The following is a 14,077-nucleotide window of genomic DNA, read 5'->3' on the forward strand; positions in this document are numbered from 1 at the left end:
CATATAATATTTCTGCATGTGTGTGTATCAGATCTGAAGACTTCACGTCTCATTTCAGAGTTTTCAGGTTTCTGAAGATTCTGAAAATGAACTGAATTTGATTTATTTTCAGGTGATGCTGCTTCTAAATATTCCAAGGACTATTTTCAGAGGAGACTATCTTAAATCATCAAGTTTTAAATATTTTGAAGAGGAATTTTTGAGAGTTCATTGTTTTTATGAGTCTTCACAGATAATCTGACTTTTTACTTTTCGTATTGTTGGATTTATTTTGGAGTGTTTTATGCTGTGATTAGTCCTGCTGTTTTATTCTGTACAATATGATGATTGTTCTGTACTTTTATAATATCCTGTGCAATATTATTCTGTGTACATATACTAGGAGGACATGTGCTCATCGGTATTTTTCTGTTTAAATAAAATTTGTGCAATATAGATAACAACTTGTGCAATATTAATACTTATGTCAACATTTTCATTTGTGAAAGAATCTGTGCAGTACCACTGGCATGTGCAATAACGTTATTCTTATTATCAGTACTTAAGTATATCTTGTATTATTTTGGTTATTTTGGTATTTTTGTACTATTTTTTCTAAATGTTTGCACTATCTTTGCTGTTGGAACAATGCAAACGTCCTCACTGCTGGATATAGAGGCTTATTTTGTCTTATCTTCTGAGACATCCATTATCCATCCATTATCTATACACCGCTTAATCCTCACTAGGGTCGCGGGGGGGGCTGGAGTCTATCCCAGCTGACTCAGGTGAAGGCAGGGGACACCCTAGACAGGTCACCAGTCTGTCACAGGGCTACATACAGAGACAAACAAGCACTCTCACATTCACACCTACGGGCAATTTAGAATAATCAATTAACCTCAGCATATTTTTGGACTGTGGGAGGAAGCCGGAGTACCCGGAGAAAACCCACGCATGCACAGGGAGAACATGCAAACTCCATGCAGAAAGATCCCGGGAAAGCCGGGACGCGAACCAGGGATCTTCTCGCTGCAAGGCGAAAGTGCTAACCACTACGCCACTGTGCAGCCCTTCTTCTGAGACATTTATTCCAAATATTTCCACTGAATCCTGAGCGTCTAAGTGAGTCAGGAAGCATTTACAGAGATATGACCCTTCCCTGTCAAAGTGAAGACAGATTTTAACAAAACACAACATCTCACTTCAACTTTTACTTCTCTTACTTCAACATTTATCTCTCTTCTCTACTCTATTGCTGCAGCATCATTTCTCTTTACTTTTAAACTCTTTCCTCTCTTTAACCCTATAAAACTTTTTCTTTTTAACTCTGACCTCAGCTTTTATTCTCCTCTATTCATCTTCTCTGTACTACTCCCCATTTTTTCTTTCTATGCGCAATAAACCCCAATTTAGACCGAACATTATTTTAAACCTCAACACATCCTGGAATAGATTCTTTACAGTGCAGCCAACCAGTATAAACACCCAGAGCTTCCATGAACAAACCAGCGCCCCATAGAATGTAAGAAAAATATTCTCACCTTGACCGGTCCTTTGGTGCAGTAGAAGGTCTGCTGAAACTGTTGATGAACTGGCTTCTGTAGGCTACAAGCAGATCCTGCTGACAACGCCAAGTTTTCTCCTGGTTTCTCTTAGACATCGAGGATGTGCAGATGTTGAAGAAAACATCTGTTGACACTGACTTGCTTAACAATAAGTTTATTATAAAGAAGAACAGCATCGATCAGACAGAGAGACTGACTGGGAGGATTCAGAGCCAATATGAACCTCCCCGAATGATAACCGAAGGTCTCTTTTATATGCTTTGGACAAGTATGAGGTCACAACATATATTTCCTATTTAGAAGACATGTGGTCATAGAACAAGACCCTACTGATCAACCTCCTATCATTAAGACGCCCAAAGAGCCATTAGGGCCCCTGAGGTCAATTATCATGACCTGGACATAATGACTCTCAATCTAATCTCAGCAATGACTTCCTTCAGCAGAAGAACACATTCTATTCTGACAAGCAACATATATTTCAGATCAAAACAACATATATTTCAGATCAAAGCAACATATATTTCAGATCAAAGCAACATATATTTCAGATCAAAACAACATATATTTCAGATCAAAGCAACATATATTTCAGATCAAAGCAAAATATATTTCAGATCAAAGCAACATATATTTCAGATCAAAACAACATATATTTCAGATCAAAGCAAAATATATTTCATTTAGAAATGAACTTCTTTCATGTTAATAATGTCCCGAATGATAACCGAAGGTCTCTTTTATATGCTTTGGACAAGTATGAGGTCACAATATATATTTCCTATTTAGAAGACATGTGGTCATAGAACAAGACCCTACTGATCAACCTCCTATCATTAAGACGCCCAAAGAGCCATTAGGGCCCCTGAGATCAATTATCATGACCTGGACATAATGACTCTTAATCTAATCTCAGCAATGACTTCCTTCAGCAGAAGAACACATTCTATTCTGACAAGCAACATATATTTCAGATCAAAGCAACATATATTTCAGATCAAAACAACATATATTTCAGATCAAAGCAACATATATTTCAGATCAAAGCAACATATATTTCAGATCAAAGCAACATATATTTCAGATCAAAACAACATATATTTCAGATCAAAGCAACATATATTTCAGATCAAAGCAAAATATATTTCAGATCAAAACAACATATATTTCAGATCAAAGCAAAATATATTTCAGATCAAAGCAACATATATTTCAGATCAAAGCAAAATATATTTCAGATCAAAACAACATATATTTCAGATCAAAACAACATATATTTCAGATCAAAGCAACATATATTTCAGATCAAAGCAACATATATTTCAGATCAAAACAACATATATTTCAGATCAAAGCAAAATATATTTCAGATCAAAGCAACATATATTTCAGATCAAAGCAACATATATTTCAGATCAAAACAACATATATTTCAGATCAAAACAACATATATTTCAGATCAAAGCAACATATATTTCAGATCAAAACAACATATATTTCAGATCAAAGCAAAATATATTTCAGATCAAAACAACATATATTTCAGATCAAAGCAACATATATTTCAGATCAAAACAACATATATTTCAGATCAAAGCAACATATATTTCAGATCAAAACAACATATATTTCAGATCAGACACTACAATAGACCTTGTGCTGTAATCAATGTCTAACTTAGTTTTTATTTTCATTGCAGTGGTTGATTTTTCCTGAACAAGATCAATGATTTTTTAATACGTCTTTCTCCTATTTTATCTGGTCTAACTGTGGGTTTTAAACTATTATTTATTCAATAAATTATTAATAACACACTTTGATCTTCATGTTTGTTTGCTTATTTGTTGATAAGTGGAATTTAATTTTCCATGTTGAATAATCACAGCTTTTCCTTCTTCAGACAAGGTTTATCCTCTTCCATGGCAACAATGAATTGTAGAAATGAAAATAGAAAAAATACCTTTTGTAAAGCAGGAAAGCTAATGTTTTTATTTTTGTTCTCATCTTGTTGTTGCCATTGAACTAAATTAAGCCCTAAAAGCAAATATAAAGAACTACAAAGACTGTAACAAAAAACTACATATTTTAGTCGTGAAAAGATTCAGAAATAAAACTTGAAAATATATGATATTCTGTATTTTAATTTATATCTGTTCTTATTATTACAGTCAGTTACCGAGTAAAACATGAACAATATAAAGTTATGAACTTTAACTTCTTTCAAACTGATTTTTCTCTGAACAATCAAAAATAAAGTGTGATTCCAAAGTGTGACGGTTAGATCAACATAAACTACTAATATCCTGTTTAACTGCTATAGAACCATCAGAGCAGCAGATTCTAAAGTCTGGTCCAGATAAGGAGCTCTACAGTGAGGCTGACCGTCCATCATAGCTGTCTAACCTGGACGCTCACATCTCTGGAACCGTTGGAGCTCATTTTTAATCAGGCTTCATCTGGATAAACTCACCACAGATTTGATGTTTTTAGAACGACTTTCTCACCTGAAATCATCTGAAAACTACATTTTGTGTCACAATAACAGTAGTATTCCCAAAATACTTGTGTTTCCTCTGAAAGTTTCCTCCTGGGTCTTTGCTGCTGGTCTAAATGCATTGTGGGTTATTTGGCTCCAAGTCCACACTAGTCTGGTCTGATGATCCTCCATAATGTGGGCGGAGCCAGAACACATCCAGGTATTTCATCTGTTCTTGATCAGATGCTACTTTGAACTGGATCAGTACTTGGTCTCTGACTGATGACGTTTTAGAAGAACACCAGAACTCAAGTACAGACCAGTACGGTCTAGTCCTGATTGATGAGCCAAAACACCAGCAGAGCATTCTGGGATTTGTAGTAATAACAGTACATGTGCTCTATAATACCAGCTCTAGTAGTCATCTGGTTTTGCATCATGGTCCAAATATAATTACATTGCAGGCCAGAGTTTGACACCTATGATTTAGAGCATTTTCTTCATGGTATAAACCTGACATTGTGTTGCAGGAGACGCTGCTATTGGAGAGGCTGTCATTGGCTTTTTTCTCTCTACATGCATGGAAAAGCTGCAGTCAGGGTTTGTGTCTTGTGTCTGTGGCTTCCTCACAAATGTTGACTTTATTTTAGGTGACAGGAAAGATTTTTGAACACCGTGTTTCTATGATGTGTTGATGCATCACTGTGCTAACAATGCAGTCTGACAACTATTCCCTCACATTCACACCTAGAGGCAGTGAAGACTCACTAATATTAACCTGCATGTTATTGTGTTGTGGGAGGAAGCCTGTTGTTTATTGTTTGTGTGTTTTTTATGTCTTCAGCAGCACACTATGTTTGACCAACGGACAACAGGCAGGTCAGTGTTGCAATTGTGGGACTGTACCAGTTGGTGGCGGTAATGCACCAAGAGGTTGTTTGCTAACCGCTATTAAAACTCAAAAGAAGTCTAATCGCCGTAGAGTTCATGGCTGCCGGGCAAAGTGAAACGCTAGTTGTATGTGATGAACTCAGGACGTTTCAGCAGTCGTGGGAGGAAGAATTTGCGTTTGTGGAGGTAAATAACAAGCCAGTGTGCCTTCTTTGCCAGAAACAGTCCATTTCAGAACGTGCTAATCTCCAGCGTTACCATGAACAATTTCTGTGAATAATGCACAGCTATGGATCATTCCAGAATGGGAGGACATTTGGGCTTCAACATTTTTGAAAAATAAACCTTCTCTTTTTCTATTTTCTGCTACATATTCATCAAAAAGTATGTAATAAACTATCAAAAGCTTGATTGACTCAGCTTACACATCAATGGTGCCATTTTATTCCATGTTTTATTTGTTGTTTGCTAACCCCACTCTAATCACAGTAACAGGGTTGCTAATCCATGCTAATGTTAGCTTTTTCTCAGGAGCAGAAGCTAGGTAGATATTTAGCTAGCTGTTACTGCTGACCAAGAGGACAAACCTACTGATGGAAAACAGTAAGAAGAATTTAAATTCCAGCGTATCATGTGATTCACTGTTTTCTTCTTCTACCAGCTAAGAAAGGTTCTGCTAACAGGGTTGTTGTGGGACACACGTTCCATGCATAATACTTATTTAAAATATGTGATGTTCATTTAAAAAAATGTTCCCACAATTGCAAGAGACATCAATGAAAAAACAATACCAAACAAGGGAGATTTAAAGATTTAAATTTCATTTTGACTGTTTTATTTGAGATTCAATGTAGTTATCAGGGGTGGGACGAGAAAAATATCATTTTAGGGGGAACTCCAGACTTATTTGGTATTTTAAAAACTATTTTAAAACATTATTTTCTCCTATTGTTTTTAGATTTGGTCTCAGGACAAGTAACTTCACACAACAACTGCATGTTTTAATATTTTGTACATGTAATGTCCTCCAATTCTGGAATGACACATAAGTTATTTAATTTCATTTAGTTATACCTCATGGCTCAAAAAAAAAGATAGATCACCAAAACAGCTGTGTTTATAATCAGAGTCAGTTTTATTGGCCAGATATGTACACAACATAAAGGGAATTTGGATTCAGCCATTGGTGTCACCCAAGGAATAAGGAAAGAGAATAATAAGATAACTATAGAAAGAAGAAAAAATGATAGTAGGGATAAAAATAAAGATTAAAAAGTATATCCAGATATTTACACATATAATAAAAAATATATAAGCACAGTAGTGCAAAATGATAATTGCTACATGCTACTTAAAATATTTGGTTATTGAATATTACCTTAATTATTTAAATGTCATTTATATAATTCAGTCGTATTAAATTATTCATTTTTAGACTGTGACTCATGCAAACAGAGATATTTTTCTGTGAGCAATGTGAAGTTGAGTAGCTCTGATGTAGAGCAATGAAATTAGAGCAATAAACTTCTCTTTGGTCCTGCATGTGTCCTACTTTCCAAGAAAATAATTCTATTAATTTAACACACAAATCCACAACTACGGATTTCCTGCTGATTTGAAGCATCTTTCCTATTAGCTGCAGACAAACGTGGACATGATCAAACCTCTGGTGAAGGCAGCATCCCGCCCCGGTAACTGTATTCTCATGTCAAAAACTAAAGCCTGAGCATGAAATAATGTCTTGTAAACCTAAATCCTGATTAGATGCTTGTGTGTCAGACATGAACAGCACCTGGAGGAACCTTTAATCCTATTTTCCTGAATCCAGCAGACAGTGTTTTGTTGTTCAAGCTGCTGACTGAAACTTTTTTCTCATTAGGAAACAAATTGCAGCGTTTTCAGTAACCGCGGTCGTCAATGCTGTGATTTTTATGTCTGTTTTGTTTAGATAAATTCAGCAGCTGCAATGTAAACAGAGTTAAATTAGAAAGAGTAAATGAAGCATTAAGTGAAAGCAAGAGTGAAGAGTTTTTTAGTTTTCATCAGGGTGTAGTGCAGAGCTCGGGGGCTTTGCTGGGCTGTTTGACCTGAAGGCTGCAGGATTTGGGACAGATGGAGTTGGGACCAAGCTGAAGGTGCAATTTCAGTTCATTGAATCTAAACATTTAGGTAATTAAGAGGATATGTTAGGTGATAAACAGTAATCCTCCCTCTGTTAAACATTGTGATTTTTTTCAATCAGTAATTTGTTGTCACTGTTTAAAAATTTGGGGCCAGAAAGTGTCCCAACTGCAAGAGTTTTGCTTCAAAAATGATTTCTTTCTTCATCAGATGGTCCAGGCCTGCAGGCAGCTTGACGGTCTTGGTCAGGACCTGGTGGCCATGTGTGTGAACGATGTTCTCGCTCAGGCTGTCGAGCCGCTCTTCTTCCTCCGTGACTTTACCTGCATCAGGCTGGACATCGATGTAGCCGCCTCAGTGGTCAGCGGCATCGCAAAGGCCTGTGAGAAGGCTGGATGTGCTCTGCTGGGTAACCATTACCTGAGTCATGTCATGTTTAGTATTTGCTGACACCTTTTTCCTAGATAATAAACACTTAAATGTATATGTAGCTGTAGTATCTGTCTGTGCCACCAGCTGGAGCCTTTTGCTGTTTAATTTTGTAGCAACAAGGGCAGGTGGGTAGTTCCATGCTGGCAACTAAAACCCACCTTGTTTCCACGTGTCCATAAATCTGTATAATAAGTGGACTACGCCCCCTGATGTTCAACACAAGGGATAAACCTAAGCACAGTTGTCTCATCAGTTTTTACTGTCCAGTTGCAGGATGTACAAAGAAATACAATATATGTATGTTCTGTAAACTAACTCCACTATTTTATGATGACACATTTACACAATTTACTGTCAACATAGTTAAACTACTCAATAGTAATTAATTTTTTCCACTTCCTGGTCCAACAGACGGCAGAGTTTTGCAAACATGACATTCCCATCAGCCTTATTTGTGTTTAGTGCTAATTATAAAATGTTAGCAAGGTGTTAAACATTTCGTGTAAAGATATTTCTTTAAGAAAAAAGATAAATTAATGCCTATTCAGGTCTTAACTGTAAAAAAAAAAAAAAAAAAAAACCTGATCGAAACTGTAAATAATTTCCACATCTAAAAATCTAATCACTAAATTCAAATAATTAGTAAATAATTTCTAGGTATTTGCCTTTTTTGAAAGAATTATGTATATGAAATTTAGTCTGTTTTTTTTTTTTGCAATTTTTCCCATGTATTGCTAATGTCCCCTTGTGGGACTAATAAAGGATATTCTGTTCAGTTCTGTTCTATTAATTACAGATAATATCTCATGAAATCTCTGGAAAAGTATTAAATGACACTTAGAGTGTGAATATATATATGTATATTATAACATAATTTATTTCTTGCAATATTTTACCATATTGCACTTTGTGCTATATTTAAATCATCAAAAATATTGCTATTTTGCAGATATTTGTTGTCTTTTTACAGAAAGATTACCTATATGAATGAATAAAAACTGGAAAAATATTTTTAAAGTTATTTTGCAAAATTTTCCTGTTCTGTTTAATTAAAGATAATAGTAAAAATCTAATAAAATCTTAGAAAATAAAAAGTGACATGCTGACTGCTGGATCCCTCAATTTCATTTCAGATTGCTGAAATATATTTTGTTTTGATTTTGACTGTAAAAAAGAACAATAAAATTATACCATCATTTTGAATAACTGTCATAACGTCATAAAGTCTGTATTTTTAAAGAAGTAGTGCTAAGTAAAAAAAATTATAATGTAGTAAAATATAACATAAGATAATGAATTACTGCACATTATAATACCACGCTGTACATGAAAGTTAAATATTGTACATGTAATTAAAATATTTCACCCAAAATTGAAATATTACACATTTACATCAAATTGTGCAAACTGTTGCATTGTGGGTAATGTAGGCGTTGGGTTTTGACAGAGAAGAAAGATGTGTAGGAAAACAAATATATCTCTGGTTCTGCTTTATCGATTTTGATTCTTTATTGTAAATATTTCTAAAACATCAGTACAAAAATGTTGCAGAAATGCAGAGTAGAAGTGAAGACCTTGTTCAACTGAAACTTAAATTCCACTTAAAATCTATATTTTTACTAGAAAGAATGCTCCTGTAGATTTAGTAAACTACAAGTGATGAACAAAACTGGCACCAAATATAAGAAAATGGAGACTTTTCTTAGCAGTAGCTGCTGGTAATCATATACAGTAGATAAAATCACATATAATACATGAGGTCAGAGTTTTCTGAGGAAAACATGGTGGATTCATGTGTTTCTTTTTTGAGATTATTGCTGGGAACTGACATTCTTTTATTGTAGACATTAGTGTATCTGCAAATAAGCTTTCATTCACATTACTGAAATAAAATAAGTGAATTAAATTACAGCTAAGATAGAAGAGTAAAAAGCAACACTGGTAATTGAACTGAGGTAATAAATAACATGGAGAATATGCAGGAACAGAAAGAAATATTTTTGAGGGTTTTTTATTTTTTTAGGGATTTTTTGCTGGGATTTGGGGTTTAATAGAGGGAGTAGATAGAGGAAAAGGGTGATGGGGTGAAGTAGGAAGAAGATGGGGTGAGGTTGAGGAGGTGAGGAAGGTTTTTTTTGGATGATAGAGGGAGAATGGAGAGGTGAAGATGAGATGGAGGATGGAGAGGTGAAGATGAGATGGAGGATGGAGAGGTGAAGATGAGATGGAGGATGGAGAGGTGAAGATGAGATGGAGGAAGGATGGGGAAGGTGGAGGCAGAAGGAGGATGAGAGTTGAAGGAGGGAGAAAAAGGGGGAGTGGAGGGTGAGGAAGGGGTGAGTCAGAGGAAGCTCATCAGCCTCGTCCACATCAGGACTTCCTGAACATCCAGCTCCAGCAGCCCACCTTCTTCTTCTTCTTCCTCTTGTTTTGCTCCTTTTCTTGCTGCTTCGCCTCCAGGTCTTGAATCTCTTGCTGCAGCTTCATCTTGGCTTCTTGCAGCTCTTTGTTTCTGTCGTCTGTTTCTGTTTTCTGCTGCTTCAGTTCTTGGTTCTCGTTATGCAGATTCTCATGCTTCACCTCCATTTCTGTCTTTTCCTGCTCCAGTTCTTTTTTCTTGTCCTGGAGTCCTGTATTCTCTTCTTCTAGCTTTGTCTTTTCTTTCTCCAGTTTGACAATCTTTCCCTGGATTTCTAGTTTTTCTTCTTCCAGGATCTCGCTCTTGTTCTCCATCTCTAGTTTCTTCATGTCTTTTTTAAAATTTTTCTTCTCCTCTTTCATCTTCACATAAGCCTCCTTCATTTTCTCCTTCACCTCATCCAGTTCTTTCTGTTTCTCGTCCAGAATCTTCCTCTGCTGCTCCACTTCTGTCTTCTCTTTGTTCACGTCTGCATTGTGAGCTTCTAGAACTTTCTGAGTCTCTTCAAGTTCTTTCTTCTTAGCTTGCAGCTCTTTCTTCATCACCTCTGATGCTTGTTTTTCGTTCCACAGCTCTTTTCTGTCCTGCTGGAGCTCCTCCTCCTCGTCTTGCAGCTGGTAGTTCTTCTGCTCCAGCTGTTTCATGTTTCTCTGCAAATCTTTTTTCAAATTGAGATGTGAGATCTTCTCCATTTGCAGATCTTTCCTCTGCTGCTCGAGCTCTCTCTTATTTTTCTGGATCTCTTTTTTCTGCATCTCTAGAAGCATCTTTCCTTCTTGCAGTCCTTTGTCCTTCTCCTCAAGTGCTTTCTGGATTGTCAGGACTTCTGTTTTGTGCTTTTTCAGAAAGTTCTTCTCTTCTTCCAGTTCTTTGCTCTTAAACTGGAGGTCTTTCTGATTTGTCTGGAGTTCTTCTTGCTGTTTCTCCAGAAAGAACTTCTCTTCTTGCAGTTCTTTGCCCTTCCGTTCAATCTCTTTCTGATTTGTCAGGACTTCTTGTTGCTGCTTCTTCAGAAAGATCTTCTCCTCTTGCAGCAGTTTCTTGTCTCTCTGCGCCTCTTCTCTTTCCTCGTCGAGGGCCTTTCTCTGATGTTGCAGCTCTTTATTGTCTTCCAGAGATTTATCTTCATCTCTCTGCAGGTTGTGGGCAGCTTTGAGAGCATCAGATAGACTCTGGTTCTCCTCTTTGAGTCTCAGGATCTCTTTGTCTTTAAGTTCCAGCTGCTCGTTCATCTCATCCACGTCGTCCATGTAGTCTCCCCAATTCATGGATGATGTTTTCATATTGTCAATGGAGACCTCAAAGTCCTGTTGTTGTTCGGACTCGATGATGTTCTCCATGGGTTCTTTGGCCTCCTCGCTCTCTCTGAGCTTCATTTCCAGGACAGAGATTCTCTCCTGGTTCTGCTGGCGTTGGTCCTGTAGCTCCTTCTCTTTCTCCAGCAGAAGCTCCTCCAGGTGGCCGATCCTGGCTTTGGAGCTCAGCACCTTGTAGGAGTACTGCTGGTTCTCAGCCATGAGCTCCTTGATGCGAATGCTCATGTTGTGGTTGTGCTCTCTCAGGTAGTTGGTTTCTTCCTGAGAGGCGCCACGGGAGCTTTGGGGCCTAGCAGGGTTGTCGTGGTGCTGTTTGGGCCCACGGTAAGTGGTGCCCACCATCCCTCCTCGGCGGTTGGGATTGTACCTGTTAGCCATGGTACTGGGAAAAGTTCAACAGAGGTGTTGAAAATACAGAAAGTGTAACAACCTGCAGTAGTTGTAGGTGGTTGTAAAGGTTGTGGCTTCTTGAAGAACACTAAAGTTCTGGAAGAAGTTTGGTGGTTTTGTTGGTTTGCTGGATTCCTCGCTGTGGTTTCTTAGCTGTCGCTGGTTTGCTCGCAATGGTTGGTTCTGACAATTGACTGTTGGGTCTGGTGTTTAAATACTCTGCTGATATCACACGGTAACTGTGACATCATACATGATGTGTGACGTCAGAAAGCTGAGAGTTCCAGAATCCTCAATTCAAAAATAGACACCAAACTGAAATAAAGCAGAATTTTTCTTTAGCAGCTGAGACTGAAGAAGACATTGAAATCATTTCATTTATAAGCATCCATTTATTTATGTTCATGAACAACGGACATTAAATACAAAAGAATTATGGAAAAAACCAACATTAAAGACTTTATACCTTTTCATGCACACACATTAAGAATTACTCTCCTGTGTGATCTAATTCAATCCAATACAACAGCTTTGCCATAAATTCCTGCTTTCCATAAACTACTAAAACCATTTCAAATCATCATGGTTTTTCTGCTCCACCGTCTCTGATTTGCTTGAAATTTTTTCTTATCATTAACCATCAATGTTAAAAAGTATCTGTGGAATTTTTGCTCCACATATCAAATACTTTTCGAGACATTTCTTTTTTTAAAAAATGCCTTTTGGCCCACTTTTAGCACATTTTTTTTCACAAATTGAAATTTGAGGCTGAACGACAATATCTGAGGAACTGTTAATGACAAAAGCTGGAAATTTTCATTGTTACTTCTCATCATGTCATTGAATTATAATCTACAATATTGAATATGCGAATCAACAAATTCCAACTATTGGTGAATTAAAACATGAAAACAGCTCAAACTGTTATCCAAAGTCCTAACGAGGCTAAGATTAGTTGCTGAAAAAAGTTAGTTGACTGTCAAAACTAAATCTACCTGATGTTTAAAGGAGCTTACAAAACAGAACTTCTGTCTCTTTTTCACAGACATAATGGGCAAACCTGTACTTTTGGGTTCACTTTCAAAATAAGAGTCCACACCCAGTAGCAGAGGTTAGTGAGTAGCTCTAGATTGAACTTTTTCTCAGTTCCAATGCGAAGGACAAACAATGCTTCTGTGAAGCTACGTTTTCAAAGTAAAAGCTCAGATACTAAAAGAAACTGATCAAAGGCTTTTGAAATATGCTGGCTTTTCAAAATAAAACGTACTTCTATAAATGTTTACATTTTTTGTAATTTAAGTAGGACATGTCAGTTGGCAGAAGTTGACCGTGAAAATTTTATAGTTTAATGATTTAAAGTCAAAACATATTTTTTTCAAGTCTTTTGTTGCAACTTATCAGATAAGATAAACCGTTTTTCATTCCAAAGGAAATTTTTGTGCTAGATATTGCTCAGATGCCTCAATGTGACTTTTTTCTGTTAAAATTTATGTAAAATCTAATATTTTCCCCACTGAGAGAATCCTCCTACAAATCAGTTAATTTATCAGCACAGACCAGGAACAGAGTTTAAATTGTAAAAATGATTTCATAAAGAGGAAAACACAGGAGCACAGAATCCATCTTTGTTGACATTTACATGCAATGTGTTTTTGCATTTCACTTTACTCAGACTTCAGACAGTTTGAAGGTACAGATGTGAAGTGTTTCAAGTTTAAAGTAGGCTACAGCGCCCTCTAAAGGGCAGGAGAGGAAGAAAAACACCAAGGAAAGACGGTAAAATACTGGTTTTATCTATTTATTGGAGTTTATTAAGCAACGACACAGAAGCAAACTTTGATAAGACTTAGTGAGATGATTGTGTGATATGAAAAGTGACACTTTATCAGTTAAAAGAACCAGAAAGAAAGACAAGACAGGCTAAGATTTATTCATGCATTGGACAATATTGAGATTTTGGGCTATTTTGCATCCGTCGAAAATACAGAAAGAAAATGAAATACAAAAACATTGGTTTTACTGGAGAAACCTCATGATGATATCTTTATTTGTGTATTTATGAATCCAACAATTTACAGTGAGAATGTGTGGAAATTCACCTCTTTTGCCAACAATTTTCAGTAGAACCTAAACAGACTAAAATTTCAAGTTTCATTCTTATCTACATTCTGAGGGTTTTCTGAGTGACTTTATGCATCAATTCTAGCCCGACTTATAGAACATTTTATTCCTGAATACCAAACTGGATTTATTTTTGGGCTGCTGACAATATTTTTGGATTTCAAGAGACATCCAACATTCCCTCTGGGAGAACCTTTGACATTATTATGTCTACAAACTCTTCTAGAAATCAGTGCAAATTAGTACCTTTTCAGATATTTAATGCCTGCTTGGCATATTTAAGCATAAAATTGTAATACAAAAAAATCATTACCTTATTGCAAGAAATCCATTGGGCAAGTGTTAAAACTGCAAAAAGAATAAC

General features: G+C 36.3%; 2 protein-coding genes across 2 annotated transcripts; one reads left to right on the forward strand and one right to left on the reverse strand.

Annotated features, from left to right (window-relative positions):
- The first annotated feature begins 3,784 nt into the window (after positions 1-3,784).
- On the forward strand, positions 3,785-9,260 carry LOC111575758 (trifunctional purine biosynthetic protein adenosine-3-like). The gene is made up of 4 exons (XM_035953232.2): positions 3,785-5,100; positions 6,551-6,605; positions 6,961-7,049; positions 7,246-9,260. Exons 1-4 carry the CDS (start codon positions 5,011-5,013, stop codon positions 7,483-7,485), a joined length of 474 nt encoding a protein of 157 aa, XP_035809125.2. The 5' UTR covers positions 3,785-5,010; the 3' UTR covers positions 7,486-9,260.
- Positions 7,665-11,580, reverse strand: LOC118469943 (myosin-1-like). The gene is made up of 2 exons (XM_055008102.1): positions 9,922-11,580; positions 7,665-7,673 (listed from the first exon to the last, which is right to left on the reverse strand). Exons 1-2 carry the CDS (start codon positions 11,578-11,580, stop codon positions 7,665-7,667), a joined length of 1,668 nt encoding a protein of 555 aa, XP_054864077.1.
- Between the last annotated feature and the right edge of the window lie 2,497 nt (positions 11,581-14,077).

This window comes from Amphiprion ocellaris, chromosome 24, assembly GCF_022539595.1.
Source record: "Amphiprion ocellaris isolate individual 3 ecotype Okinawa chromosome 24, ASM2253959v1, whole genome shotgun sequence".
Taxonomy (NCBI): domain Eukaryota; kingdom Metazoa; phylum Chordata; class Actinopteri; family Pomacentridae; genus Amphiprion; species Amphiprion ocellaris.

Bases quoted from the DNA above. Each gene is read 5' to 3' on its own strand.
- LOC111575758 (XM_035953232.2), top strand. From the start codon at position 5,011: ATGGCTGCCGGGCAAAGTGAAACGCTAGTTGTATGTGATGAACTCAGG. The intron at 5,101-6,550 runs GTAAATAACAAG...CTTTCCTATTAG, and splicing joins AAGAATTTGCGTTTGTGGAG to CTGCAGACAAACGTGGACAT. The intron at 6,606-6,960 runs GTAACTGTATTC...AGTTTTCATCAG, and splicing joins GAAGGCAGCATCCCGCCCCG to GGTGTAGTGCAGAGCTCGGG.
- LOC118469943 (XM_055008102.1), bottom strand. From the start codon at position 11,580: ATGGCTAACAGGTACAATCCCAACCGCCGAGGAGGGATGGTGGGCACC.